Raw genomic sequence first — 26,988 nt, 5'->3', positions numbered from 1 at the left:
TCCTCACATTTCCACAACAAGATCAACAGCGCTCCAGACATGCGTAATCTCTTCAGAACATTTAATTCTCTCCTCTGTCCTCCTCCACCACCTCCCACCACTTCTATTACAGCTGATGACTTTGCTACTTTTTTTACAGACAAAACTAGATCGATCAGTAATCAGTTCTCACCTCCACGCACACAGGACCCCCAACCAACCACATCCACTGCTAAACCTCCCATTTTCTCCTTCTGTCCCCTGACGGAGTCTGAAGTATCCAAACTTCTCCTCTCCAACCATCCTACAACATGTCCTCTTGACCCAATCCCCTCGCACCTTCTGCAAGCAATCTCTCCCACGCTCTTACCGACACTCACACACATCATCAACACATCCCTCCTCACAGGCATCTTCCCCACTGCGTTCAAGCAGGCTCGGGTAACCCACTGCTCAAAAACCTACATTAAACACTTCTCTTATAGAAAACTATAGACCTGTCTCTCTCCTTCCATTCATAGCGAAAACACTTGAACGTGTTGTCTTCAACCAGGTCTCATTGTTTCTTTCACAGAACAACAAACTGGACGCTAAACAGTCAGGTTTCAGGAGTGGCCATTCAACTGAGACTGCGCTTCTCTCGGTCACTGAAGCCCTGCAATTGCAGCCCATTCAAATCATCAGTCCTCATTCTGCTGGATCTATCTGCCGCGTTTGACACTGTCAATCATCAGATACTCCTCTCCACTCTCTCATCACTGGGCATCGCTGGAATTCCACTTCGCTGGTTTGAATCCTATCTCACTGGTAGGTCTTTCAGGGTGGCCTGGGAGGAGGTATCCAAAGCACATACACTGGTCACTGGGGTTCCTCAGGGATCGGTTCTTGGACCCTCCTCTTCTCCACATACACTACATCACTGGGTCCCATCATACAGGCACATGGATTCTCCTACCACTGCTATGCTGATGACACACAGCTCTATCTCTCTTTTCAACCAGATGATCCAACGGTAGCTGCAAGGATCTCAGGTTGCCTGTCAGACATCTCGGCATGGATGAAAGAACATCACCTCCAGCTCAACCTGGCAAAGACTGAGCTTCTTGTCTTTCCTGCCGCTCCAACTCTACAGCATGACATCACGATCCAGTTAGGTTCATCAACAATTACCCCATCAACTTCGGTCAGAAATCTTGGTGTAATCTTTGATGACCAGCTGACCTTCAAAGACCACATTGCAAAGACTGCTCGATCTTGCAGGTTTGCACTACACAACATCAGAAAGATCAGGCCCTTTCTGACGGAGCATGCTGCACAACTTCTTGTCCAGGCCCTTGTCATTTCTAGGCTGGACTACTGCAATGCTCTTCTGGCTGGACTTCCATCAAACACAGTCAAACCTCTACAAATGATTCAGAATGCGGCGGCACGACTGGTCTTCAAGGAACCCAAAAGAGCCCATGTTACACCTCTCTTTATCTCATTGCATTGGCTACCAATCGCAGCTCGCATCAAGTTCAAGACACTGATGCTTGCTCATAGAACAACCACAGGCTCAGCACCCGCCTACATGCACTCACTATTAAGAATCTACATCCCCTCCAGAAGTCTGAGATCTGCTAGTGAGCGACGCCTCGTGGTACCATCACAAAGAGGCTCAAAATCACTCTCCAGAACATTCTCGTTCACCATTCCTGGCTGGTGGAATGATCTTCCCACCCATATTCGAGTACTGGATCCTGTCAATCTTCAAGCAACAGCTGAAAACTCATCTCTTTCGACACTACTTGACTTCAACCTACACATAAAAACAAAAAAACAAAAAAAATCTTTCTCCTTACTTATTCCTTCCCTTGCTAGCTTGTACTTATTTAAACAATGCCTGAGACTTGGTGTTACAAGCACTTCCTTTGTCGAATTGCCTCTTCAAGATGAATCGCTTCATGTGTTCCCCAAATTGTAAGTCGCTTTGGATAAAAGCGTCTGCAAAATGACTAAATGTAAATGTAAATGTAAATATATGAGTGTTTAGAACTTACTAATATGAATAACGAGTTGTAACTAGGCTAATATAATAAGGAAACATACAAACAACACATGCATATACCAGATACATTTATAACTGCTTAATTATGGCCTAAATAGAGAAAATGTCTTTAGGTGTGTGTGTGATGTGTATTTGAAATCGTGGAGACAGACTAGTCTGGTCCGGGGGTTCACCCCCCCTTCTGTGGAATGTGTTTGAAGCTTGATAAGGACACTTAGTCGATCCTTTTTTATCCTTTTGATAGTGATAAAGACCATCTGCAATTTAGTACCAATATAAATGTAAACGCTGAGGCCAGGTCAGTAATTTATATGCAAAAGTCAAAAGGCTAAAAGGGTCTCTTAAGACATAAAGTCCCAATGACCATCAAGGATCATACGCAGATGTTACAAACATCTAGGCATAAAAACAGTTTTTCCCCCCATGCCATCTCCAGCTTAAATAGCTAACGCATGGATCATTACCTGTGTTCTGTAATTCATTCTCCATCTTTAATTATTGCCTCTTTCTCAAGTATTATGTAAATAAATATACATAACTGTTTATTTATACAGCTGTATATAGAGTAAATAATGCACAAATCTGTACATAAATCTACTGTTCCAGATTCATACTTATTATTATTATTATGATTATTATCCATTGTTAAGTCTTACTATTTAAATGTTTTTTCTGTTCTCATGTCAGATGTGTATGTATGTATGTATGTACCAGGAGCACCTTAAAACCACAACAAATTCCTTGTGTGTTTGCGCACACCTGGCGAATAAAGCTAATTCTGATTCTGATGTTGACAGCCCTAATATATATATGCATGTATGTATGTATTAGTGAATGTGTGTGCATAGTTGTAGTACAGTTTAACATTACCCATTTCACAAAGACTTTTAAACATTTCACTTTTCTCCTGATTGGACTGGTCTCTTTCTTTAGCCAGATTGTTGTTCTTGGTTAGTAATCCATATTTTTCATTTGTCAGGTTTATGTTCTTGTTTAGTAGCTGCTGTCTCTCTCTTCTGCCAGGCTAGTAATCATGGTTAGTAGCTGGACTCTTTCTTCTGTGAGGTTGGTGATGTTGGTTAGTAGCTGGTTTGTCTCTTGTGTGTAGTTTGTGTTGTTTGTATGGATGTGGACACACAGCACTATGACTGCAGTCAGCAGAAGAACACACAGCAGAACCAAACACACTACAACTGCTCTGGAGCTTCTGATCTTCACACAATCACTTCCTGATGATGACCGATATAAAGATAAAAGTTTTCTTGGTCACACTTTATTAACTATGACGTCTTCCTCAATAAACTACTAATTTGCTGCCTATTAATAATTAGCAAGGTAGTTAATAATAGTAAGGTACTGTAACAGCTAATATACTAGTAATAGATATGCCAATAAGCACTTAGTTAAAATTGTGAATTGATCTCTAAACTAAAGTTTTTCCGTTTTCTCAAAATCCTAATGTTGCTTGTATTAGTACCTGTGTGTTGATTTTGTTTTCTCTTGTTGCGTCTGTCCATATCCAATGTTCCATCAGTGTTTATATTGCCATAAACAGGCTGAGACATTTTTCTTCCCATGATGTATGTAAATGGAGGATGCTCTCTGTGTGTTTTTGTAGTCCTCTGTTTTCTTTTACTCTAATTTCAGTAGTGAGGCCAGTGGATGGAAAAGTATCACATTGTATTTGAGCATGTGATATCCTTTCAAAAATGAAAAAAAAAAAATAGTCTTGCTAAAGGGCATTGTTGTAGTCACCTGATGGTTTCAATATCGCTGCCAAGTTCAAATGAGCAGTTTAATTATATATGAGAAAAAAGTCACTTTACTTAATCCAATGAATTTAAACTCGATCAGAAAATGTAACTTGATTTTGCTTAAACATCTGTGTTTTTATGTTGTACAATTGTTCATTGTCTTCTCTGATTATTGTAGGTTCTGTTTTAGGACAAGTTATTGAGAACAGCAGAACTGAACTGATAAGAGGACAGCGTGTGACTTCCTGATTAGAAAAGACATGGTGCTAAATGAGTTTTCACCCAGTTCTTCCTCATATTAAATCAGCATAGACAGAGCAAATGTAAGAGGACATATCAGGTTAGTGATTCTCCAGAAAACATTTCTGGTTTTTGTCTTATCTTAAAGTCCTATAATAGCATGAGAAGAGCACAACAAACTGACTGTAGCTGCTCTGAAGCTTAACTTCCTATTTTATCATGTCAAACCTTTCTAAAGCAGGTCACAGTGTGTTTTAATCATGGGTGCTACTCAGTTGTGCTGTTTAAGAGTTCAAAGTTTTTTAAAAGCACTTATATTAATTCTTCTGTTGAAACTTATTTATTTTTTCAGTGGCAACCCATTCACATCCATTGCAAGTGCCACTAAACCCTGCTATTTTTTTTTTTTTTTGTGCATCCAGTCAAATATTAATGCAAAATAAACCCAGATAGGTTGATCAAGACGCAATGCAATATATTGATTTGAGTATTATCTCAGTGGCCCTATTATCTCAGAACGCAAGGCTTCTGTGAAATAAAAAAGTTACAAGTAGCTACAAATGAACAATATACACATTTGCACTCTGCTTCAAAAGTGACACTTCAGAAGCAAAAATGGACCGCCCTACTTTAGATGATAATCATTAGTCACTGTGTACTGTAGATGTTATTGTGTTCTGGAAATGATAATCATAAATTAGTTGTGTACTATTAAACTTAGGTCATCAAAAAAACAAAACAAAAGTAAGATTCCTAGGACCATGTTCTCTTCTCACAGATCCACTGAAAAGCATCATCACATTCAACATCAAGCCAGCCTAATAATTCAGGCCACTTTATTAAATAAGTCACAGCACAGTTCTCTACTCTTCCTCCATTTGGCTCTGTTATGTGTCCACTGGACGCCCAGAACCTGAAAGTACAGATCAGCATTATATGTTCAGTCCTGCTTTCTGTGTGATACGATGTGAGATTCATTTATTAAAGAATAATCAGTTCAGTTCAGTGATTTCTCACCCAGAGGTCAGTGTGCTTCATCAGCATTAGTCACACCAATCCAGAATTCTCTCTTATCAATAATTTCCACAACAAAATCCTAAACAGATTAAACAATTACATATATATATAAACAACAACATCAGCTATTAGCACTTTACTCTCACCCGCCTGAAAACTGTAGCAGATAGTTTACTCTGTGGCTGAAATGATTAGACGACATCACTGACAATGTCAACAATGAAAAAAAAAATGTTGACAAATATTTTTTGTTACAATCACCAGCTGGAGTGCCCATGAGCTCCTCCAGAGGGCACTTCACCCCAGACTGTTGCTGTGTTCGAAATGCCATACTATCATGCTACTCTTACTATTTCTGCAGTATCCAGTATGTATGCTGCGCATAGTATGCAAATTTTCTGTATGCATGGAATACCCGGATGACCTACTATATTTGCCAAAATCTGCTAAATATAACTCAAGTACACTGAAATCAGTACAGAAGCTGTGTTCCGAATGGCATACTATCATACAACTCCTGCTTTATTGCAGTATGCTGTGTGTATACTGTGATTAGTATGTGAATTTTCTGTAATTTGATGTATGCATCTGAAGACACTGCGTGGGATACTATTTCCCAGAACGCAACGTGCTCCATGTGACGTTTCATCTTCAAACGCGAGTAAACTGGAGGCGGGGAATAGTTATAAATGTAAGACTTGTATATGTACGTATACACATGTAAACTACAAACCATCGCTGTGCATGTAAAAACAGTATCATTAGTAGGACATCAATTGTGCTTTAATCTCTACGGCACTTTTCCGATCAAGTCAAATCACATCACCTTTATCTCTGTAGCGCTTTATACATTGTTTCAAAGATATTAAATAGTAATATTAATATTGCAGTAATATAATATATAAATAAAGTTAATATTTCAATTATGCAAACATAATTAAATTCTGCTGTCAAGCAGCTCTAAAAAGAAACGAGTGTATTTACTCTAAGGACAAATAGACCAATTTGTTAGCCGAGGCTTTTTACATTAACTCCGCCCACCAAAGCCTGGCTGCGATAAACAGCACTGCAGAAGATACGTGTATTACTATAGTATCAGTGGCGCAGTGAGTAAAAGATGTGAAATGTGTGTTGTTGATGCGAGCGATCCGAGTTCGAGTCTACCTTTTGTCAATCTCGTGCAACTCCTTTTCATCACATACCAGATCAGAAAGGCATTTGTTTTCAATACAAAATTAAGTAAATATTTGAAAAGTGGAAATTAAATGCCTCATTAATAATACCACTGTTTAGCGGTATAGGTTTTTGTCCCAATAAAGTGGCATTCATCAAATAAAATGTATGATAATTTACGCTCAATAAGTTATTGCGCACTGTTTTATAATGTATTACAGTACTGAAGTATAAATATCTGCCACCTAACTACTATTTACACACTTGTTGCTAAAGAAAATGCTGCTATTTTAGTGTAAACAGAATTTATCATTAGTTGCATTTAGTGTAACTAGAATATATCACTTTTTCAAATTAGTGTAACTGCCAAAAATATCAATGTTCAGTTAAAGACAGCTCAGTGTTGATTCAGTTCTGTCCAATAGTCTATGTAAAGTTCTTCAATTATGAAATGAGTTCAATTGGGCAATATTGCATTGTTTACTAATATGAAGCCTTATAACGAGCCTTTGTAAAAAGAATAGTTAGCACATTTGTTTGTAAGGTAACAACCTTGGCAGCTGTGCTGAATTAATGTTTGTGTTTGTCATGTGACAATTAAGCATACTACTCTGAAACATATGTTGCTTATTATATACTGTTTCACACACTATTCTTTAAAAAACAGTAGGCAGTACGCACTGTGTACTGGGCAGTAAGCAGTAAGCAAGTATGCCATTTCGAACACAGCCTGTGTCTGGCTCACAAACTACATATACCAGTATGTCCAGACTGATTAGACCTGATTGTTCCCACCTGTTACTTGTTACCTTTTTTTGTTTCTGTGTATATATTCCCTATTCCTGGGGCCTGTGCCATGAAGCCAGTCTAGCTGGCTAGCCAGGTAAGTTTCAGTTTAGTTTGTGGCAACGCTGGGTTTTAGCAGTGTTCATCGCCATAGTAACTTACACTCCACAGCTAACCTGCTCCGGGGCAGGTTATGTTCTGGTTTAGAGATCTCTAGAGACCAATCAGCTTCAAGCAAAGTGACTCGTCTCTGACGTAATAAAGTCATTCCTCCAGTTTCTCTTACTCCAAATTAAAGGACCCTACATAGTAAAACATTTTTAAAGATAAAATCATCTGATTTTTAGAGATGATTATTTTTTCATAATTATTTTATATAATTATTATATCCTTAATCCATTACACAAGCCAGCTTAGTTTAAAAGTAATTAAGCTTTTATTTAAAATCAATGTAAACGTATAGATGATATGCAGTATAAATAAGTTTTAGAATCAATAGCTTTAAACATGACTACATATGAGCTTAGATTAAGTGTTTTTATACCTATAAATATTATCAACTCTATAAACTAACTTTACAACTTTTACTTGCACTTATATGGTAAGATGTTTTCTTTATGTTGTCCTCTTTCATGGATGGGTCGTTTCATGATCATGCTGTGTAAATGTGTTTAAATTCTTCATATTGTTCAATCTTTTACCCTGCAACAGAACAGGAACGCAGGTTCAACACTGCGCACATATGCACAAAAGCCACAGTGGAGCGCTGTATTGGGCTGCTTAAGGGCAGATGGCTCTGACTTGGATCAGTGGGGGGGGGACGCTACTGTACACACTGCAGAAAGTCTGCAACATCATCCTTGCTTGTGGGGTTTTGCACAATATCGCTCAGAGTAACGGGGTGCCATTTGATGTTCAGATGCTACAAGAGGAACGTATGCCCAGAGAGCCGTGGCCAGCACAACCTCCTATGGAGGTTATAGTCTGCACTGTTTGTTTGTTTGTCTATCTCACTGGTTTGCACTCTATTTACCATGTGCCTTATGCCACTTTATCCATTTTATATTATTTTATTTTCATTTTTATTCTACATGTCCTTATTTGTATATTTGTAATAATTGCATTTTGTGTTTGTGTATGTGTATATGTGTGTATATATATATATATATATATATTTGATTTGTACTTATCTGTATTTATGCGTTCTACTGTTAGTACTTAGTGTTATCTGTATGAACCAGGGAGTAAGAGAGTAACGAAATTTCAGTTCTCTGTATGTATGTACGGTACATGTGGCAGAATTGACAATAAAACAGACTTTGACTTTGACTATAAGGGCATTACAAAGATGTCAAGAACTCATTTATCGCTTCTAAAATGTAATTGTTTGTTTGAAAAGTAGCCAATGCATTGTAATGAAAACACAACACACATGCTTTAATGTTTTTTTTTTTTAGTTATTATTATTATTTGTGCGACGTTCGTTTCAGGTTTTCATTTATCTGTTTTAATGAATTGTTTATTGCTAGAACGGAGTGATTGATTTCAGTGATCGCCTGACATATTTCAGTTTGTTTCCCCAGGACCTCAGCTGTCAGAAGCCAGGGTCGTGGTCTTGGAACAGTTTGTAGGGTGGAAGACACGCGCACTGGTTCACAGCTCGAGGTTGCCTGGCTTTGTGTGGCAGGCTCCAGGCTGGTTTGTGGGGGCCGAGTACCGCTGGTACTTGCCTCTGACTGATCTGAAAGAGAATAAATAAGTGAAACAAAAATGAAACTGTGTGTGCTTGATTTAAGCCACCTGAAATGCAAGATTAGCAGCATTAGATTTTAAACCTCTCTCCTGGATAGAAACATGTTCATCTATGTCTCCTCTGCCACTTATGCTGCCTTCACGTGCTGTCGGAAATTTCCTATTTCCCACTCATGAAGTCGTGATTACTAGCTTTAATGTCGGAAAGAATAAAATGAATCATCCCATTGGTTGACAATCATATAAACATTCATCGCGCTATACATGCAGTTCGCTGACAATTCTGGAATTTTGGTCAAATACATGCTTATTTCACTGCTTATAAAACATACAATATGCTTCGCATGATCGTTCATATCTAGCCTATAAATACACTACTTCAGCGACAAGACAAAGGGATGTAGTTGTTGTGAGAACAGCATTGACAGCAGCAGAGGTTGTTCCCTCCACCAAGTGTATGACCCGCCCAACTCAGAAACTCGGGTATCAAAATTATTTCCGAATTCCCCAGTAGTAAATACGACTTGAGAGGCCATTCACGTCCAATTTCCGATTAGGAAACTCGTATTTACGATAATTCTGATAGCACGTGAAGGCAGCATTATTCCTGTGATTGAGGCAGACCCGATAAGCGCGGCCACGCGCTCTTCAGTCGGAGTCAGAACAAGGCTAGGGTCTGGCTGGCCTCCTCCAGTCTGCGTGGTGGTGCATTTTAGGACCGCAATACGCTTTTTGGTCGCAAGCTTTAGGTCGGACCATTTTTTCTTCACCTAAACAAAGAAAATTGCATCAACAACAACATCATTTTACAATTGCACCACAAAAATGATCAGTAATTTATCGACATTCGTTTTTACATGAACACATTTTACATGTACTGTAACTCAACAGAAGTTCTTTAAGACTGAAGTCAGATTAATTTTGTTTAAATTTAAATGCATTATACAACCAAAGTGTATATTTTAAAGCAACAACAATACTTTCAGTGTAAAAAAATAATAGTGATACAATAATATATATTTTTTTTTAAAACTTGCAGTGATATTCACAAAATATATAAATATGCAATAAATGTCCAATAAAAAATATATATCCAAACCTCAGCTGGTGTTCAGTTCACTACGCCAACGCTATTGACCGCAGCAGTTATTTCTCTCCAAACTGCATTTTTTCGGCTTCCTTTCACTCCACTTTTCAAGCTGCCGAACAATATAAGTTGGTTTAACTGAACTTGCGAGGTTAAAGTTTCAATTTCTACATCGAAAAAAATTCCTCTTTTTGGCCAGATTATGTTTCTCCATGTCGCAAAATCTAGGGGCGAGGCATCACTACCCTGAATTTATAGGGGCGTGACATGTAAATTACGATCAATTTCAGCCACCGGATTTATCAAGGTGCGATCATTCGATGAGATTGGCAGCATACGAAAGTTTTATGAATCACAGGTGAACCTTGTCGTAAGCTGATTTGTGCGCTCTGATCTGCGCTCGTTTCTACGTTAGATTGATAAATGAGGCCCAGTGTTTTATTCTTGGATGATACTCAGTTTCAGGTGATCAGATCCTCAACATGTGTGTATCTGATTCTTAAGAATATCCACCATTCTTTGTCTTTATAATAGGGAAATTATTTAGGCTGCACTTGCTCAGACAAAATAGTAAAACCAACATGAGAAAGAATCGTGATAAAATCGTGAAATCATGAAATTTCTAGAAAAAAATCGTGATATGATATTTTTGCCATATCGCCCACCCCTAATTGCAATGAATACTTTCAAAAGGCAAATATCCCAGGATATTTCTTAAAGTTCAGGTCTGCCTTTAAAACTGAATTGGACGGGATCATTTTGTGACGCCATGCCATTTTCTCAGACAAGCTTTTGCTTATTTCCTATAAAGTGACTACCGATAAACAAGATACACATTAGCGCACTGCAGATGCATATTTAATAGATAATGTACAGTCATACAACTTCTTCAACAGCTTTTCACCCAATTAACAATTAGTTGAAATTGTTTTAAAATCTTATCTGTATATTGTCTTATAAATCCATTCCAGTTTACAAAACAATCATCCTGGCAACAAGATGAACACTACAACAATTTTACAGCGGCCATTTTCAACACAGTCGATAAGTCGATAAGATGCAAGATGGCAATAAATATTTTTCTTCAAACAGGAGTGTTCAGTCCTGCTCCTGCAGAATCACCATCCTAAAGACTTCAGCTCCAACACGCCTGCCTGGAATCTAGTAATAAATATTTCATATCATAAAACAAATAATCAAAGACACAATGTGACGATTCAGAAGTAAAAATGGACACCCCTGCTTTAAATGATAATCATTAGTTATGAAAGATTTGCATTGTTAAACCTGGGTCGTCCAAAAAAAATTTTTTTTTTTAAATCCTAGGACTGTATGAGAGGTAAAATACTCTTCTCACAGATCCATTGATAAGCATCATTACATTTAACATCATGCCACCCTAAAACACCAGGGATCTTTTTTAAATAAGTCACAGCACAGTTCTCTAAACGTCCTCCTTTTGGCTCTCTTATTTCTCCAATGGATGCCCAGAACCTGCAACAACAGATCAGCATTAGATGTTCAGTGCTGCTTTCTGTGTGATATGATGCCGACTGTAAGAATCATTCATTACATAATAATCAGTTCAGTTCAGTGATTTCTCACCCAGAGGTCAGTGTGCTGCCATCAACCCATTTCCATGTGTCCTCTACATCAACATCAGTCACACCAATCCAGAATTCTCTTTTATCAGTAATTTTCATAACAAAATCCTAAACAGTTAAACCAATTACATGTTTATATCATAAATCGACAATACACATTTCATCTGAACATCTCTGACTTAGCAAATAAACACCACAAACACAGTGAGTATCTTTCACTCACTTGTTCCTCTCTGTTGTTTATGATGATCAGATCTGCTCTTCTCTCTGTACAGTATCTTCTGCTATCATTCCAGCTCTTTGTCTCATTGGACATGTAGTAAAAACTGAATTGATAGTAAATCCATTGATCTGTAAACAACAAGGTCAAGTATTTATTGCCATTTACTCTTACCCACCTGTATCTTCTAGTAGATAGTTTACTCAATGACTGTACTGTATAGTGTACATCAGGCCTGGATTGGCTAATCGAGCACCGAGAGAATTCGGTGGGCGGTCTGTTTTGGCCGCGAGGGCCTGTGTTGTCATGCCACTGGGTTGAGCTATGCTGTTCCTAGGCTGCAGCCCCACTCTTTTTATTTATTATTTTCTCGCAGCCTATATTATTATTTTCACCAGACCATATCAGTAACAAATTCTCAATTGAAAACTAATCATTATTTTTGCACAAATCATTGTTTATTTGTGAACGTAGGCATTTGATGAAAGCTTTAAGACCAAGCGGAATCCTCTGCCGGCTGCTCACGCTTCACAGCGAGCAGGACTCGCGCTAACTGCACCCTTAAAGGGATAGTTCACCCAAAAATTCTGTTATCATTTACTCATCCTTAAGTAGTTCCAAACCTGTATGAATTTCTTTGTTCTGCCGAACACAAAGGAAGATATTTTGAAGAAAGTTTATAACCAGGCTTTTTTGGGGCACCATTGACCTCCATAGTAGGAAAAAAAAATACAATGGAACTCAATGGTGCCCAAGAACTGCTCTGTTTCCCACATTCTTCAGAACAGGGGCGGTGTTTCCGTATGGCAGAATATGGCAGTTGCCATACCCTAGCCCAGTCAGGTGCTGTGAAAAATTATCAAAACTTGAGTCTATTATAATTCGCTATTATTATTTTAAATGAGAGGGTTTTAAAAATAGTTAACCAATGATACGCATTAAAAAGGGCTTGTCAGTAAAACTTGGTAACGCCATTGGATCATCAAGCTCTCAGCGAGACCTCGTCGTGACTTCACCCCGCCTCCATTCAGATTGACGTGCCGTGCACAGCCTGGAGGAGACAGATCTCTCAAAGTTAACCTTGAAACCCCCGTTTATGTTACTTGTTTACAACATTATCAGCTCATAATTTTTCACTGGGAATGGGCATTTGGCTGTGATGCTGAGTGGCTAAATTTTTACAATCCGACAGTAAAATTACTCTTTTGCCCAAACATACTGTAAGTAAATATAGAAATTACAAATTTTTCACTCAGAACATGTCTCTGTTACTTTTACAGCTTGAACCAGAGTCATGGTGGGGGCCAGCATGAGATAAAAACAACTGTTTCATTGCAGTCAAACGCAATCTTATCTTCTAAAGCAAAACATAATCTAACTTTTTCCTAAATGCTACTGCCAATATTTGTGCCTATACACAGTCGTTTAATCAACCCAGAATTTTGTTCAGTATATTATTAGAGCTTGCAACAGCAACTGAAACAGATTTATGATATCATTCTTTGTCATTTAAACCTTCTATGCACAAAGAATCTGATTACATTATCAATCAGTTACTTCTGGGATTATTTTTAACAAATAGCCATTTGAAGACAGGCACATGCATTTAGAAATTTGTATCTTTCTGGTTCTTTCTTTGTTTAAAGCCAATCAAGTTTTTGTTTTAACTTTCCAATCAGAATCAAAGCCCAGACTCATCATTCTTTTAATAAATTCAGAGAATATTTTTAAGGTCAGAGCTTCAGAGCCAAGCTGTTTACAGTATCATTATTTCTATCAGGGCTGAGCAAGTTACCTAATTTTTCAGCCATAATTCTAGCACAGTTGAAAACCAAAACAGATTATAGCAGCAAGAGATTGAGGCGGCGATCTTACCAACAGCACTTGACTTCTGCGTGATGAAACTGCAGAATTCCAGAATTTCCATATACTGGTCCAATCCAATTAGGGTCATGAAAACAACATTTTAGCTCTTTCGGGGTTGTTCCTGATGCATCCCAGATCAATCAATCCTTGCTGTAACTTATATATATGGATATGAGTATTTATTTTTCAACTATTATTATTTTTAACACTAATTTTGGTTACTCTTTTCCCTAACCAACTGACCTGACCTGATCGCTAAACTCGGGGCACCCCTATCTGAGACGGAAGGAATAGAGAGTTGGTTGAGCGATTTACAACTAGAACCCCCCTTCTAGCGTCTTACATTCTCTCGGTATTTCATATACCTTCACACAAATGCCCTATCTGGCTTTTACGGCTCTCAATGCCACAAATGCACTATTTGCCTTTACAGCTCTCAGTGCCACAAAATGCACTATCTGGCCTTTACGGCTCTCAGTGCCACACAAATAGAGAATGCGTTTTGTCCACTCCCGGACCGTATCTTTTCCCCTCACGGAAAGTACTTCAAATTGTGGTGCACACCTCTCAACTCCAAGTCTACTTCTAAGACCTATCAGTGTGCACCCGTACACCTTTTCTACATACACAAGGTAACTTAGCGTTACAGGTGTACCTCATTCTATGACACCAGTTTACCCAAAACAAATTCATACAAAAGTCTGGTGTCCCTCACTCACGTCTGAATGAGTATCGCTCTCCCTTCTCCCACACTCCCTCCGCCACAGACAGTCCCTAACCAAGAATAATTTTTAAAGATAAAATCTTTCTTTCCTACCTTTCTTTGTTTCATTGATTGATCAGGGATGTCACCGAAAAACGATTGTCCCGCATCCTCCACCATTACTGTAGGGGAATTTACAGTAAAGACCCTCGGACCAGGTGTGTTGAATGAAGACCAGAAGTCAAGAGATTCGATCAAAAATGAAGAAAATTTACTGAAGACAGTTTGCAGTTTTATCACCAGAAGTCAGCTTCAAGACTCACAATCGAGTTCGTAGGCCGCTCTGCGTACAATTCAAAAACACCAGCAATTATACCCTAACAGAGGTTGCTGATTGCGTCAATGCATAAGTCATCAAAATTCTGATAGGTTCTAAAACCCAGATAAACTTAGACAATCTCCACATATGGACATAAACGCTTCAAACGTATCTCCATCAGATTGGGCAGACGTCAGCGATCAGGGATCATACAAGATAGGTGTCTTCCGGACACCTATTTTTGGTCAGGATGGCGGCAGCTGACAGAGACAGTCTTCTAACACACAGAGAGAGAGCTACCAGCACACACACATACATACAGAGCACTTATCAGAACTTCAAGGCTGCCTTGCCTTCATTACACACACACTATGAAGTCATCATCTTAGAGAGTAGAAGTACAGCATAAGGCAGGATTCTTTAATATCTCATAAGGTTACACATTTCACTCTTGCCATAACTTGATTAATAGTCAAACAAAAAATAATATAATAATATAATTATTATCAATATGAAGGATATGGCAGCTCAGCATCCACTCCTTCAAAATAATTGATGTTTGAATAGTACAGCGTTTTCTTTACTCAAACACTATGTCTGTAAAGGCTAATGTTTTTGCGTGTTTGAAGAGCGGAGAAGAATTAGATTATTTCAAGCCAATAGCCTATAGGCTACTTTTGTACGTTTTAAATATCTTGTTCATGAGCGCTTCATTTGAGATTTTGGCCAAGTGTATTAAACAACAAGAAAAACTAAACGCCCATATCAATCAACAATCAACGTTATATAACCTGTAAAAGTCGATGAAAGCATATAATTCACTTGCTGCCTCAGATAACAGTTACAGCCGTAAAACACTCCATCTCCGTCATTCTCTGGTCAAAAAGTTAACTCCATTTGAGCTTGATTTTCATTTAATGTTAAGATGAAAGTTTCGGAGGCCGTGTGTAAACGTGATTGACACAATGTGAGGTCGTATTTATTTTTTAACGTGTGAAAATTTAGGAATTGGTGTAATGGCCTTTAATCGTCCACTTTTTTATTTTACAAAATCAGTTTGGGCGAATGCAAACAACTTATTGATCATGAGCCCAACACCCAGCACGGCAGGAAAACATTTAATCTACCTGAGGGAAGATGTATTTAATTGTAATTTTATGCTGTTAAATAGAGAGGGAAAAAATGCATTACAAACAAAAAAAAAATACTTCTAGCGTAGGCTATTCTCAAACTTGGACCTCATTATTGAAGTACAATCCAAGCACCAGAAAAACAACAACAAAGTGGGCAGGTCTAAGGCATGAACCTCCAGGGCTGAAAATGAGTCCCACTCCGGCCCTGGTGTACACTAAAAGTTACTGAGACCACAACCCAAGTATATAGAATGAATAAACTTACCGTCTTTACCAAGAATTGGAAGCTGATTTATTAGCTGGTCTCTCTTGTTCAACAGATTTGCATGTTTATCTCTTTCTTCTGTGAGGTTGGTGATGTTGGTTAGTAGCTGGTTTGTCTCTTGTGTGTAGTTTGTGTTGTTTGTATGGATGTAGACACACAGCACTATGACTGCAGTCAGCAGAAGAACACACAGCAGAACCAAACACACTACAGCTGATCTGTATCTTCTGATCCTCTCTGAATCACTTCCTGATGATGACAGACATGAAGAAAGTTTTTTAATTTCTACATACAATATTGAAAGTGTAGTTGTATTTGTACCTGTGTGTGGAGTTTGTTTTCTCGGTAACACTTTACAATAACAGTACATGAATTATCATGTACTAGAACCTTAATTAATAATTACTTTACTATGAACTAATGAGGAGTTAAGACATGTATTAATCAAGAACTAATGAAGAACTAACTTAACTACGACATGAGTCATATGAATTACCGCATGAATAACACCACCTTAATTACATGTTAGTTCCTGCATGTTAGTTAATGTATTAATTATTAATAAAAATGGAACACACTGCAAATACACTGCAAAATTGTTTATAAATTTTCCACCTGCAGCTATGTCACAAACATCAGTGAATGACAGTGGATTTCTTGCAATATTTACGTTTAACCAACTCATCCAACGCACAATGATGCATTCATAATTAAAAACAACTTCATCTCATCCTGTTTTGAGTGATTCCACTGCTGCCCTCCTACAATAATGTATTCATTAAGCAGATGCGATTTTCCAAATTAAAATCAGTGTTAGCATAGAGATGATGGTTATGTTATGGATTGGTTTACTGTCTTTATATCATAATAACGCACTGAAATCAGACGTTTGTCTTGAGTTCTTGCTCTTCTTTTGGGCCACTATTGCCCCTTCAAAATGTTAACCTTCCTCCTAACGTTCAGTTCCTTCTCCATCCAAATGCAGCCACAGGACCTCTGCTCGTCCACTTTTTTACAAACCACCAAAAAACACCAAATATCTGATTTAGATGAGCTGAATATGTAACGTGTAATTGATAACTTTTTAAAGATGTGCCCCTCCAAGACAAGTCATGATACATTGACAACTCATGAATTCATGTTAAGTTATAAGTAATTAATGATGAGTTAATGATATTGTGCCCCCATGTCATGACAAAACTTAAAATATTTACGTATCTTTTATATCATTAAGATATTCTTATCGATGCATTTTTATCATTTTATCAATAAGTGATTTAGACTTTTAGACCTCTTAACCTACCCCCAAACCTACCCATTTTATAAACATGCAAGAAAATAACCATTTTAGTAACAATATAACGTTAGCATTAAAAAAAGTTTTTATAATCGCTAATCCCACTCCTACATCTACACCTAAACATAGCTATTTCTGTACAGTAGAAGAAAAACATGACAGACAGATAAATGCAATTACAAACATTTATTTACAATAGTCTAACCTTGAGGTCATAAACGCATGAATTAGCATTTCTGCATTTGACGTTGTCGCAATTTAGATATGTTTTTGAGATGGAAAAACGCAGTTTTACAGATGCTAGAAACATGGCTTTCAAATGAAAGATTTATATCTTCATTTGAGCAGAATTTATGTTGTTAATCGCTGAAAATATTATCCAGATTATTTTCCTGATCCTCTTCCTCTCAGTGAACTCGTGAAGGCGCGCGCGTGCTGCTAGCATCATTCAAATACACACCTCACCAGAAACATTGCATGTCGCAATCTGTGACGAAGGCAGGCAAGAGCCAATGAGCGTTCGATTATCCTGCCGTAAAACCTGTCGTTTGAAGCGGCAACATTTGAATTTGTAACGAAAGCGTCAGTCAGCGAGGGCTTTGCTGTTTATGGTCGCTGGACTCGCTGCTCGGGATGGAGATGAAGATCGTCAAATAAAGGCTTGGATTTGGGTCTGTTCCTCGCAGTCGTATGGATTCTGAAGATCTGGATTACAGCGCACGAATAAAATAGTTTCATTTCGTAATTATGTTGCGGTTTTGGTGTTTTTTTTGTTTTGTTTTGTTTTTTATAGTTCTATTGTCAGTCACAGCATGTCGGAGAATACGCCTTTTGTGGCCCATGGCAAACAAAGTAAACATTTCATGACAAGTAAAGGTTAAACGATTTCAAATGTTATTTATTTTAAGGTTTAAAGTTAAGTCTTGTGTCACCGATGTTAGGGCCGAGGGTTATGTACCACACTCCGGAGGAGCAGACACCAGAGGACACCAAGAGACAGACAACAGGAATAAAGTTAAAAGGTAAGTTTTATTTAGGTTAAAAGGGATAAAAGCGGGGGAATGGTCGTGGCTGTGGCTTTAATGAAGAGAGGGGAGAGGGGTGCTGGTAGGTACTATTCCCGTGCTCTTGGTAAGTATATTCTTCTCTAGGCTGCTCGTGGGACAGACAGGGGCTTCTCTCGTCGTAAGACTCGTCGAATAGGCTCGTGGGACAGACAGTGGCTTCTTTCGTCGTAAGACTCGTCGAATGGCTCGTGGGACAGACAGTGGCTTCCCTCGTTCAGCTTCGTTGTCGTGCTCGTGGAGCCACCACTCCACTTCCAGCAGTAACTGCTTTTTCTTGGCTTCCTTACAGGAACAGACAAATGGACAGTGAGATGGACATTAGCAGGTAAGATGAAATCGGGGTACTTTACCAGCCTACGCTCTCGTTCTGTGCATGGTAGAACGGCGTCGTTGGGAGAAAGAGTGGGACTGGCCTCCTTTGATGGAACACAGCGTTACGTGAACTGTGGCACTTTAAGTGCGCTGGGATTCTCTCCTCCGCACTGCGCGCACAACTTCAGGGATCTAGACACAGCTGAGGGACAGATCAATTTGAAAGAGCCTTCAATAATTATGGGTCAATTTCATCCATCAGAGACTCAGAGAGAACATAGTCGTTTGATCTCACCACACTTGTGCATAAATCACTCTTGTAAAGCTTCACACGTGTTTAAATCACTCTTTCAGACACTGCAAACTCACTCTCTCTTCACAGCGATTAAGCAACTTGTTTCTCTTCTCTTCATAGGGTGGATGTCTCAAGGATTAATGGTGTTCAGAACATGGACATGGATTCAGCGATCTTCCCAGCCGTTCACAGTTACTGTTCCTCACTGTCAACAAGATGACACACACTGCCCACAAACACAGGTTAGTCGTACACTGGTGCTGGCGAATCTTCACATGTGGTTTTCTCGGAGAAGTGAATCAATAAAGGGTGCACTTAACTTTTCCTCGGTGAATCACATGAATCCTTGTGGCGTATTCCCACCTCTGTTCTGCCAGTCACTCTCCTTCTTTCTCCATGCAATTTCTCTCACTCACTTCGTTGCGGTGCTGTTCGTGGTTTCTTCAAAGGACTCACTTAATGAGCATGTCTCGGGGGACCCAACAATGAACACCGATCTGACATTAAACCTCAGCTTTTCCGCACTTTCCGCTGCTCACTGTCACTGCTGCACACTACTCAGAACGTCTTCTCTCTCCAGGCACACACACTCTCTGTCCTTCCAGCCTCTCTCTTTTATCCTCCTTTTTCCCGGGCAGATGCTTCAATGAAGCGCTCGTGATTTGCTTCAGCTGGCGCTCATTATACCCATGACGGGTAAACCCAAAGCCGGCCCGGTGTTACACCGGAAGTTCTCCCCCTAGCAACAAGTCCCATTTAATTTGTTCCGGGTTTGTTCACCCGGTGACACTTGTTTAACTTGTAGGCCTATTATTGGAAACGAGCCGGCAGCAGAAATCAAACAATAAAAAGAAATGTTATTCATATAAAGTAAACGAGTAACGTTAAACAATTTAATGATGCAATTGGAAACAAGGTAATTGATATGACAACTAATAATAAAATTAATTCCGCGATTTCAATATTCATAAGGATTCATTTTTGTCAATACGTAAGAATTTGTACATTTAGATGCTGAAAATAAGTTAGTATTGTACGTTTTAGTGCCTGTAAAAACGTAAGTAAATGTACGTTTTGTAGAACCACATTTTACGTAAAATACATATGAATTATCATGAGATCACGTTGGACTTTACTTGACTGTACACATTATTAATAAATCATTAACAACTCATAGACAACTAACATAAACTCATGCCTTGTTAATGTATCATTATGCCATGACTTTACTTGGGGGGGCACAATATTATTAACTCATCATTAACTTAACATTAATTCATGAGTTGTCAATGTATCATGTCATGACTTGTCTTGGAGGGGCACATCTTTAAAAAGTTATCAATTACACATTACATATTCAGCTCATCTAAATCAGATATTTGGTGTTTTTTGATGGTTTGTACAAAAGTGGAAGAGCAGAGGTCATGTGGCTGCATTTGGATGGAGAAGGAACTGAACGTTAGGAGGAAGGTTATCATTTTGAAGGGGCAATAGTGGCCCAAAAGAAGAGCAAGAACACAAGACAAACGTCTGATTTCAGTGCATTATTATGATATAAAGACAGTAAACCAATCCATAACATAACCATCATCTCTATGCTAACACTGATTTTAATTTGGAAAATCGCATCTGCTTAATCAATACGTTATTGTAGGAGGGCAGCAGTGGAATCACTCCAAACAGGATGAGACGAAGTTGTTTTTAATTATGAATGCATCATTGTGCGTTGGATGAGTTAGGTTAAACGTAAATATTGCAAGAAATCCACTGTCATTCACTGATGTTTGTGACATAGCTGCAGGTGGAAAATTTATAAACAATTTTGCAGTGTGCCATTTTCATGAATCTTTCTTCTAGAGCATGTTTGATTTAGTTTACCCCAAGTGTTAATTAATACATTAACTAACATGCAGGAACTAACATGTAATTAAGGTGGTGTTATTCATGCGGTAATTCATATGACTCATGTCGTAGTTAAGTTAGTTCTTCATTAGTTCTTGATTAATACATGTCTTAACTCTTCATTAGTTCATAGTCAAGTAATTATTAATTAAGGTATTAGTACATGATAATTCATGTACTGTTATTGTAAAGTGTTACCGTTTTCTCTTGTCTGTCCTTATCCCGTGTTCCATCAGTGTCTGTATTGCCATACACAGGTTGAGATGTTTTTGTTCGCTCAGCTATGTAAATGGTGGAAGCTGTCTTTGTGTGTTTCTACTTTGGCTCTCTGCTTTTTGAGATCTCAGTAGGGAAGGCCAATGTGGGGCAAAGTATGTCAAAGTACAAGAGCATATGACATCCTATTGGTTTCATACCAAGTAACGTGCATAATTATGTTTATGTGTCGTGGCCATTATATGATTAAATGCAGCAGCCAGGTTCAAATTAGCACCTGACTTATTCTAATGAACTTAAAAATGTAACTTAATAGGTGCTCAACATCTGTGTTCTTTATTTGAATGTTTGTTTATAATGGCTGCTTCTTTCAAATGCTATTTCCAGAGTCGCTGAGAATAGTAGAACAAAACTGTTCTGAGGTCAGTGCTGTCTGGTCTGCATCTGTGACTCAATTTGTCGATAAATAGCAAACAATGGACTGTAGGGTTTTAATCTTTGTATCTTCAGCAACTGAATCTGATCTCTGTGAATTTTCAGAAGCCAGAGCAATGCAACTTCTCACACTCTGTTGCATTAGTTCATTGACCAACTTCCTGATTATGACGGAGAGGGTAGTAAATGAGCTTTCATTCTGTTGTTCTTTCTCATACAGTTCTCACGCAGTTATGAGGAAAATATATATCGTGATATAGCACCTTATACCATGACTTCCATGATTTTAACACAACATTAAAAATTGTAATATTTGTTTTCAGTAAACACTTTTCCTTATATACCATCACACTATTTTCATAGATGAAATGTCTAACTATGCAAAATATTAAGTGAAATAAATGAGGAATACTCAAGTTCGTGACATACAGACAATATCTAATTGTTTGTGTAACTTCAACTTTAAAGTCCTATAATAGCATCAGAAGAACACACAGCAGCACCAAACACAATAAAAAATAGAAATATAAACTTTTGAACTGCGGGTTTCGTCTGGTCAGAGGAGAACTGGCCCCCCGACTGAGCCTGGTTTCTCCCAAGGTTTTTTTTTCTCCATTCTGTCACAGAGGGAGTTTTGGTTGCTTGCCGCCGTCGCCTCTGGCTTGCTCAGTTGGGGACACTTAATTTCTAGCGATTATCGCTGATTTGATTGCACAGATACTATTTAAACTAAACTGAGCTAGACAATGACATCTCTGAATTCAATAATGAAATGCCTTTAACTGAAAATGTAGTGTTTAATCTTATCATTATACATTACTGACACTCTATCCTCCAATTTGATACTGTTAAGTGCTTTGATACAATCTGTATTGTTAAAAGCGCTATATAAATAAAGGTGACTCTGGAGCTTCTGATCTTCACACAATCACTTCCTGGACACCACAGACATGATGTTAAATGACTGAACATGTGTAAACTGGAACATTTAATCAAAGAAATGAATGTGATTACCTGTACGCTGAAGTGGTTGATGTATCTTTGTCTCTGTCCTGAAGTCATGATCTCTCACATGATCTGCACTCTCATAGATATCCACCGTCATCTCCATTCTCTCTCTCTTCATTCCCTCAGTCTCTGTCCCGAAGGCATCGTCATAAATATCATCAGACATTTTTGCTCTTTAACCGTCTTACATTAAACTATTTGGTTCCTTGTTCCTGTATAGATGTGTTTAAGTAGTCAGTGCTTGTCTTCTTTTAACACCAGCAGGAAACAAAGTTGTGGTCAATGTGTGAAAAAAAACTAAAAGGTGTCATCAGACACTTGTTTCCCAGACAGTAACATAGTTTTGGCCCAGATCCAGCCCACATCTTGCCCGTGTGAAATCCATGCGGGCCGGATCTGGGCCGACACTGCTTGCTGTCTGGGTTAGAACCATCCATAAAGTAAATCTATAAACATGTATAAATATTGTTGGAAGTTACCGTGGTTTTCCTTGATGTGACTTCTCACGTTGTGCAGAAAATGCAAAGGCAGAGTTCAGTAACTTCAAAATAGGGGTAAAAATCAAGTTTGTGCTCACAATTTTTTAATGTAGATAATTTTCATTACTAAAACATCTAACTGCCAAATTTACAGTGTCCTACCTATAATTAATTTGGCTGGACAAATAAAAAACTTTAAAGTCATTTTTATCAGTTTCACACTCTAACGAGTTAAGGTCTTTTGCCTTTGTAGGGCAGCATGATATTTGGGGTAAAAAAGCACCCCTGCTGTTGGGGCTAAAGGCGCACAGTAATTAACATGATAATTAATAGATGGCTGACTTTTCCATTTGTTGACATGGCATGGTTAGATTCAGATGGTAAATATATCATATTATGTTCTGTGTCCATATTAGAGATAATATTAGATCCATGTTTAGAATGAAACCATCATATTTAAAAACATGATATTAATCATAACATATAATAAAATAACATTTGTTGTTACTGTAAATATATATTCAGTTATTATTGGATCTCTTTCAATATCTTTACTTATTAAAATTATTTCTGTCAGGGCCACTATCCTCAAAATGATAGATACTTAGCATAAAGTTTGGTTTGGCGGAATGGTTCTGTTCTGTGCAAAAACTCCCTGCCCATCCATGCAGCCTGCAGCAATAATGCAATAACCCCTCCCCAGGGTAAACAGAACAGAACAAAGCAGATATCATTAATGTACTTAATGATATTTAAGTGTAACATTACTCAAGAAAAGGAGTCTAATTCAGCAAGGAATATCAGAAAGCCAAGTTCTGACTGTGCAAAAGGAGGAGTTGGGGATGGAGGAGGGTGAATTGCTCCTGAGCAAGTGGAAAAAGCTGCTGATTAATATTGAATAGAGTATAGGAATGTTGCGATAGCTGTCGTATTCCTATTGGTAGATGTGACCTGCCAGACCTAACGCTAACGCTTAATTTTGTTTCTGTATTTTAAAATATACATTTTTTATATTAACATATTTTAATGACAGTATATTTATTGAACAAAAATTATTTTATTTTTCAAAGTAAGAAAATAGTACAAGCTTTGCTAAAGTGATTGTTTTGAACAAGTATGCTATTATGTAAAACTATTATGCAAAAATCACTTTTATAAAGTGCTTGAACGCAGTTGTGTGGCTGCAGTGTGTGAAAACAACCAGCCTATAATGTTAAAAATCCACCAACTCATTTTTTTTTTTTTTATAAAACCAATAAATCATTAACAGACTCTCCAAAAGAGCTGTTTGAGATTCTTCCTCTGTTCACGTCACTGAGGGGAAAAAGTCCCGCCCACTTGTGACACTGTCCTATAAGCATAGACACAGCCCTGAGTGAGAAGCTGCGGTCCGCCTCCACCATTACTGATTACTTGCTGTAGCTGCTGGAGATATACAATGTCAGCGCCAAAGAGGCATTTCAAGTGTTGTGTTTTGGGATGCGCTAATGAACATAGTAATCCATAATCTCCCCTCATCTGAGCTGAGTACGTGTGGTTACATTTTATTTTCGAAGGAAATGTAAAACATAAAAGTAAAACGTGAACTCGCGATGCCTTGAAAGTGGACAAAACCGGCTTTTTTGACAAAATGTGTTTAGGGTTCAGATCGCGCTATATGTGGAGAATAATGTACAGTACTCAGCTCATTGTTTTTGAAAGTGGCGTTTATCGGTTTTTGCAAATGAACTCTTCATATACATCTGTACCTGACCCAAATCAACCCAAGTCACTTCTTACCCAAATCAACGTGTGTAATATATACAACAGTTCTTTCTGGTCCTTGAATATGATTGGCTGATAAGAGTGTTGATATTAGAGTCCAACCATGTACCATGAAGCCGGTTTAGCTGGCTAGCCAGGTAAGTTTCAGTTTAGTTTGCACCAACTCTGGGTTTTAGGTACCATGAAAGTGATTTGGCTTTTAGCAGTGTTCATCGCCATAGTAACTTATGCTCCACAGCTAACCTGCAGGTTATGTTCTGGTTTAGAGATCTCAAACCGAAATTTGACCAATCAGCTTCAAGCAAAGTGACACATCTCTGACGCAATAAAGCCACTCCTCCAGTTTCTCTTACTCCAAATTAAAGGACGCTACATAGTAGAACATTTAAAAAAATAAAATCATCAGATTTTTAGAGATGATTATTTTTTATTATTTATATAATTATTATACCCTTAATCCATTACATAAGCCAGCTTAGTTTAATAGTAATTATTAAAGTTTTATTTTAAGTTAATATAAACATATAGATAATATGCAATATAAATAAGTTTTAGAATCAATAGCTGTAAACATGACTACATATGAGTTTAGATTTTTAAGTGTTGTTATATCTATAAATATTATAAACTTTACAACTTTTACTTGCACTTATTTTACCGTTTGTAACACTCCACTTGCTGAAATTGCCGTATTGGACATAACAAGCTTGCTTGGTAGCGATAGAGGCTATTTAAGTGAAAATAGCAGTATTTTTTTAGTGATATGCTATTTACACAGTGCAAATAGCTTTAGATTCTATTTATACTATGTTAAAATAGCAGGATATTCTACTAATTACTTATTGCAAATAGTGGCAATTATCTGCACCTCAGCATTGTAATACATTATAAAACAGTATGCAATAATAACTTATTGAGTGTAAATTTTTAATTTGAATTCAAATTATTAAATGGATGCCACCTTATTGGGACAAAAGCCCTCCCTACACCTACCCTAACCCTACCCGATACTTTATTTTCAACGTATTGATTATTGCTTTCATTTTTATTAAAAATAAATGTTTTTCTGATTTGAAATTTGAAAAGTTTGCCAAAAGGCAAATTCGAACTCTGGTCAATCGTGTCAAAAGGAATATGACACATGTTTTTCCATCTGCGCCACTGATCCTGACAACTGATGACCGTCTTTTGTAATGTAGCCCAATCACACGTTTGTGGGTGGAGTTAGTGTAAATAGAGCTTGGCAACCGACGTCACTGCGCAGTGCATTCTGGGACGTAAACAAGAGGGCGCCGCCATATTGTGTGGCCACATCGGCGAGACTTAAAACAACCAGTTACTACACGAAAAACAATGTTGAAAAGTCGATTAAAAGAACGAAATGTACTATACAGAGACAAACTTCTACTGGACACAAGAAAACCGTACCTGGAAAAGATGACATTGATCGGAAATCTGGATCCGTATAAGGTGCCTTGCAAGAGAATGTACTCGAGACCACGACGATTTACCTCCTCTGACATTTCCAGATAGTTTTGTATATTTAGTCTGTGGTGTGAGTGCTTATACCGAAGCTCAGTTTCGTAACTTTAAATCTATGGAAGCCCACTTTCAGTTGGAAGTCTACAAACCGCAGAGTTGTGAAAACACCGTCGTTCGTACAGAGGTGTGTATCATCTTGCTTACCTACCTGTGATTAGTGAAACACATCTTTACACAATATTTAATCAGAAAAAATTATATATATATATATATATATATATATATATATATATATATATATATTAGGGCTGGGCAAGTTAACGCGTTTTTATCGCGTTAACGCATTAATTAATTAACGCCGACAATTAGTTTATCGCGCGTTAACGTACTTTTTATTTTGAAAGTCCGTTGCTCACTGCGTTTGAATACACATAGATAGACTGTAATAATACAACCGAATACAACACAAACCATGGGTCACAGGAGGGTGGGATGTTTATCAGTAGGCTACTGGCTGCTTGGGATGAGCGTCATCACGCGTCTCAACCAATGAAAGCATTTGTTGTGTGCCTAAGAGAGCTACAGCGCGAAACAGAAAATATCTGGTGCGGACAGAAAAATGGAAAAAGGTACCGAAATCTTAAATGGACATTTTTATTTTAAACCTCTTCCACACGGTGGAGTTGATAGAACTAAAGCTATTTGTAACCACTGCAAAGCTGAATTGTCTTATCATCGGAGTACTTCGAGTCTGAAGTATCACTTAAATGCAATGCACACCGTTGA

General features: G+C 37.9%; 2 protein-coding genes across 2 annotated transcripts; one reads left to right on the top strand and one right to left on the bottom strand.

The window, feature by feature from the left end:
* The first annotated feature begins 658 nt into the window (after nt 1-658).
* Nucleotides 659-8,755, top strand: LOC131534612 (uncharacterized). Its single transcript, XM_058767610.1, has 3 exons — nt 659-786; nt 981-1,708; nt 8,567-8,755. The coding sequence occupies exons 2-3, from the start codon at nt 1,037-1,039 to the stop codon at nt 8,753-8,755; spliced, it is 861 nt and encodes a 286-aa protein (XP_058623593.1). The 5' UTR covers nt 659-786; nt 981-1,036.
* A 1,910-nt stretch (nt 8,756-10,665) lies between these two features.
* LOC131534608 (CD209 antigen-like protein A) lies at nt 10,666-26,430 on the bottom strand. The gene is made up of 6 exons (XM_058767597.1): nt 26,411-26,430; nt 22,484-22,650; nt 15,946-16,194; nt 11,663-11,790; nt 11,441-11,547; nt 10,666-11,329 (listed from the first exon to the last, which is right to left on the bottom strand). Exons 1-6 carry the CDS (start codon nt 26,428-26,430, stop codon nt 11,158-11,160), a joined length of 843 nt encoding a protein of 280 aa, XP_058623580.1. The 3' UTR covers nt 10,666-11,157.
* Between the last annotated feature and the right edge of the window lie 558 nt (nt 26,431-26,988).

Source organism: Onychostoma macrolepis, chromosome 03 (genome assembly GCF_012432095.1).
Source record: "Onychostoma macrolepis isolate SWU-2019 chromosome 03, ASM1243209v1, whole genome shotgun sequence".
NCBI lineage: Eukaryota > Metazoa > Chordata > Actinopteri > Cypriniformes > Cyprinidae > Onychostoma > Onychostoma macrolepis.
Note: the sequence above shows the minus strand (reverse complement) of the source record. Positions and strands in the feature narration are given on the sequence as shown.

Bases quoted from the DNA above. Each gene is read 5' to 3' on its own strand.
- LOC131534612 (XM_058767610.1), top strand. From the start codon at position 1,037: ATGAAAGAACATCACCTCCAGCTCAACCTGGCAAAGACTGAGCTTCTT. The intron at 1,709-8,566 runs GTACTGGATCCT...GACATATTTCAG, and splicing joins ATCTTCCCACCCATATTCGA to TTTGTTTCCCCAGGACCTCA.
- LOC131534608 (XM_058767597.1), bottom strand. From the start codon at position 26,430: ATGTGTTTCACTAATCACAG. The intron at 11,548-11,662 runs GTGAGTGAAAGA...TTAACTGTTTAG, and splicing joins TAAACAACAGAGAGGAACAA to GATTTTGTTATGAAAATTAC. The intron at 11,330-11,440 runs GTGAGAAATCAC...CTGTTGTTGCAG, and splicing joins GGCAGCACACTGACCTCTGG to GTTCTGGGCATCCATTGGAG.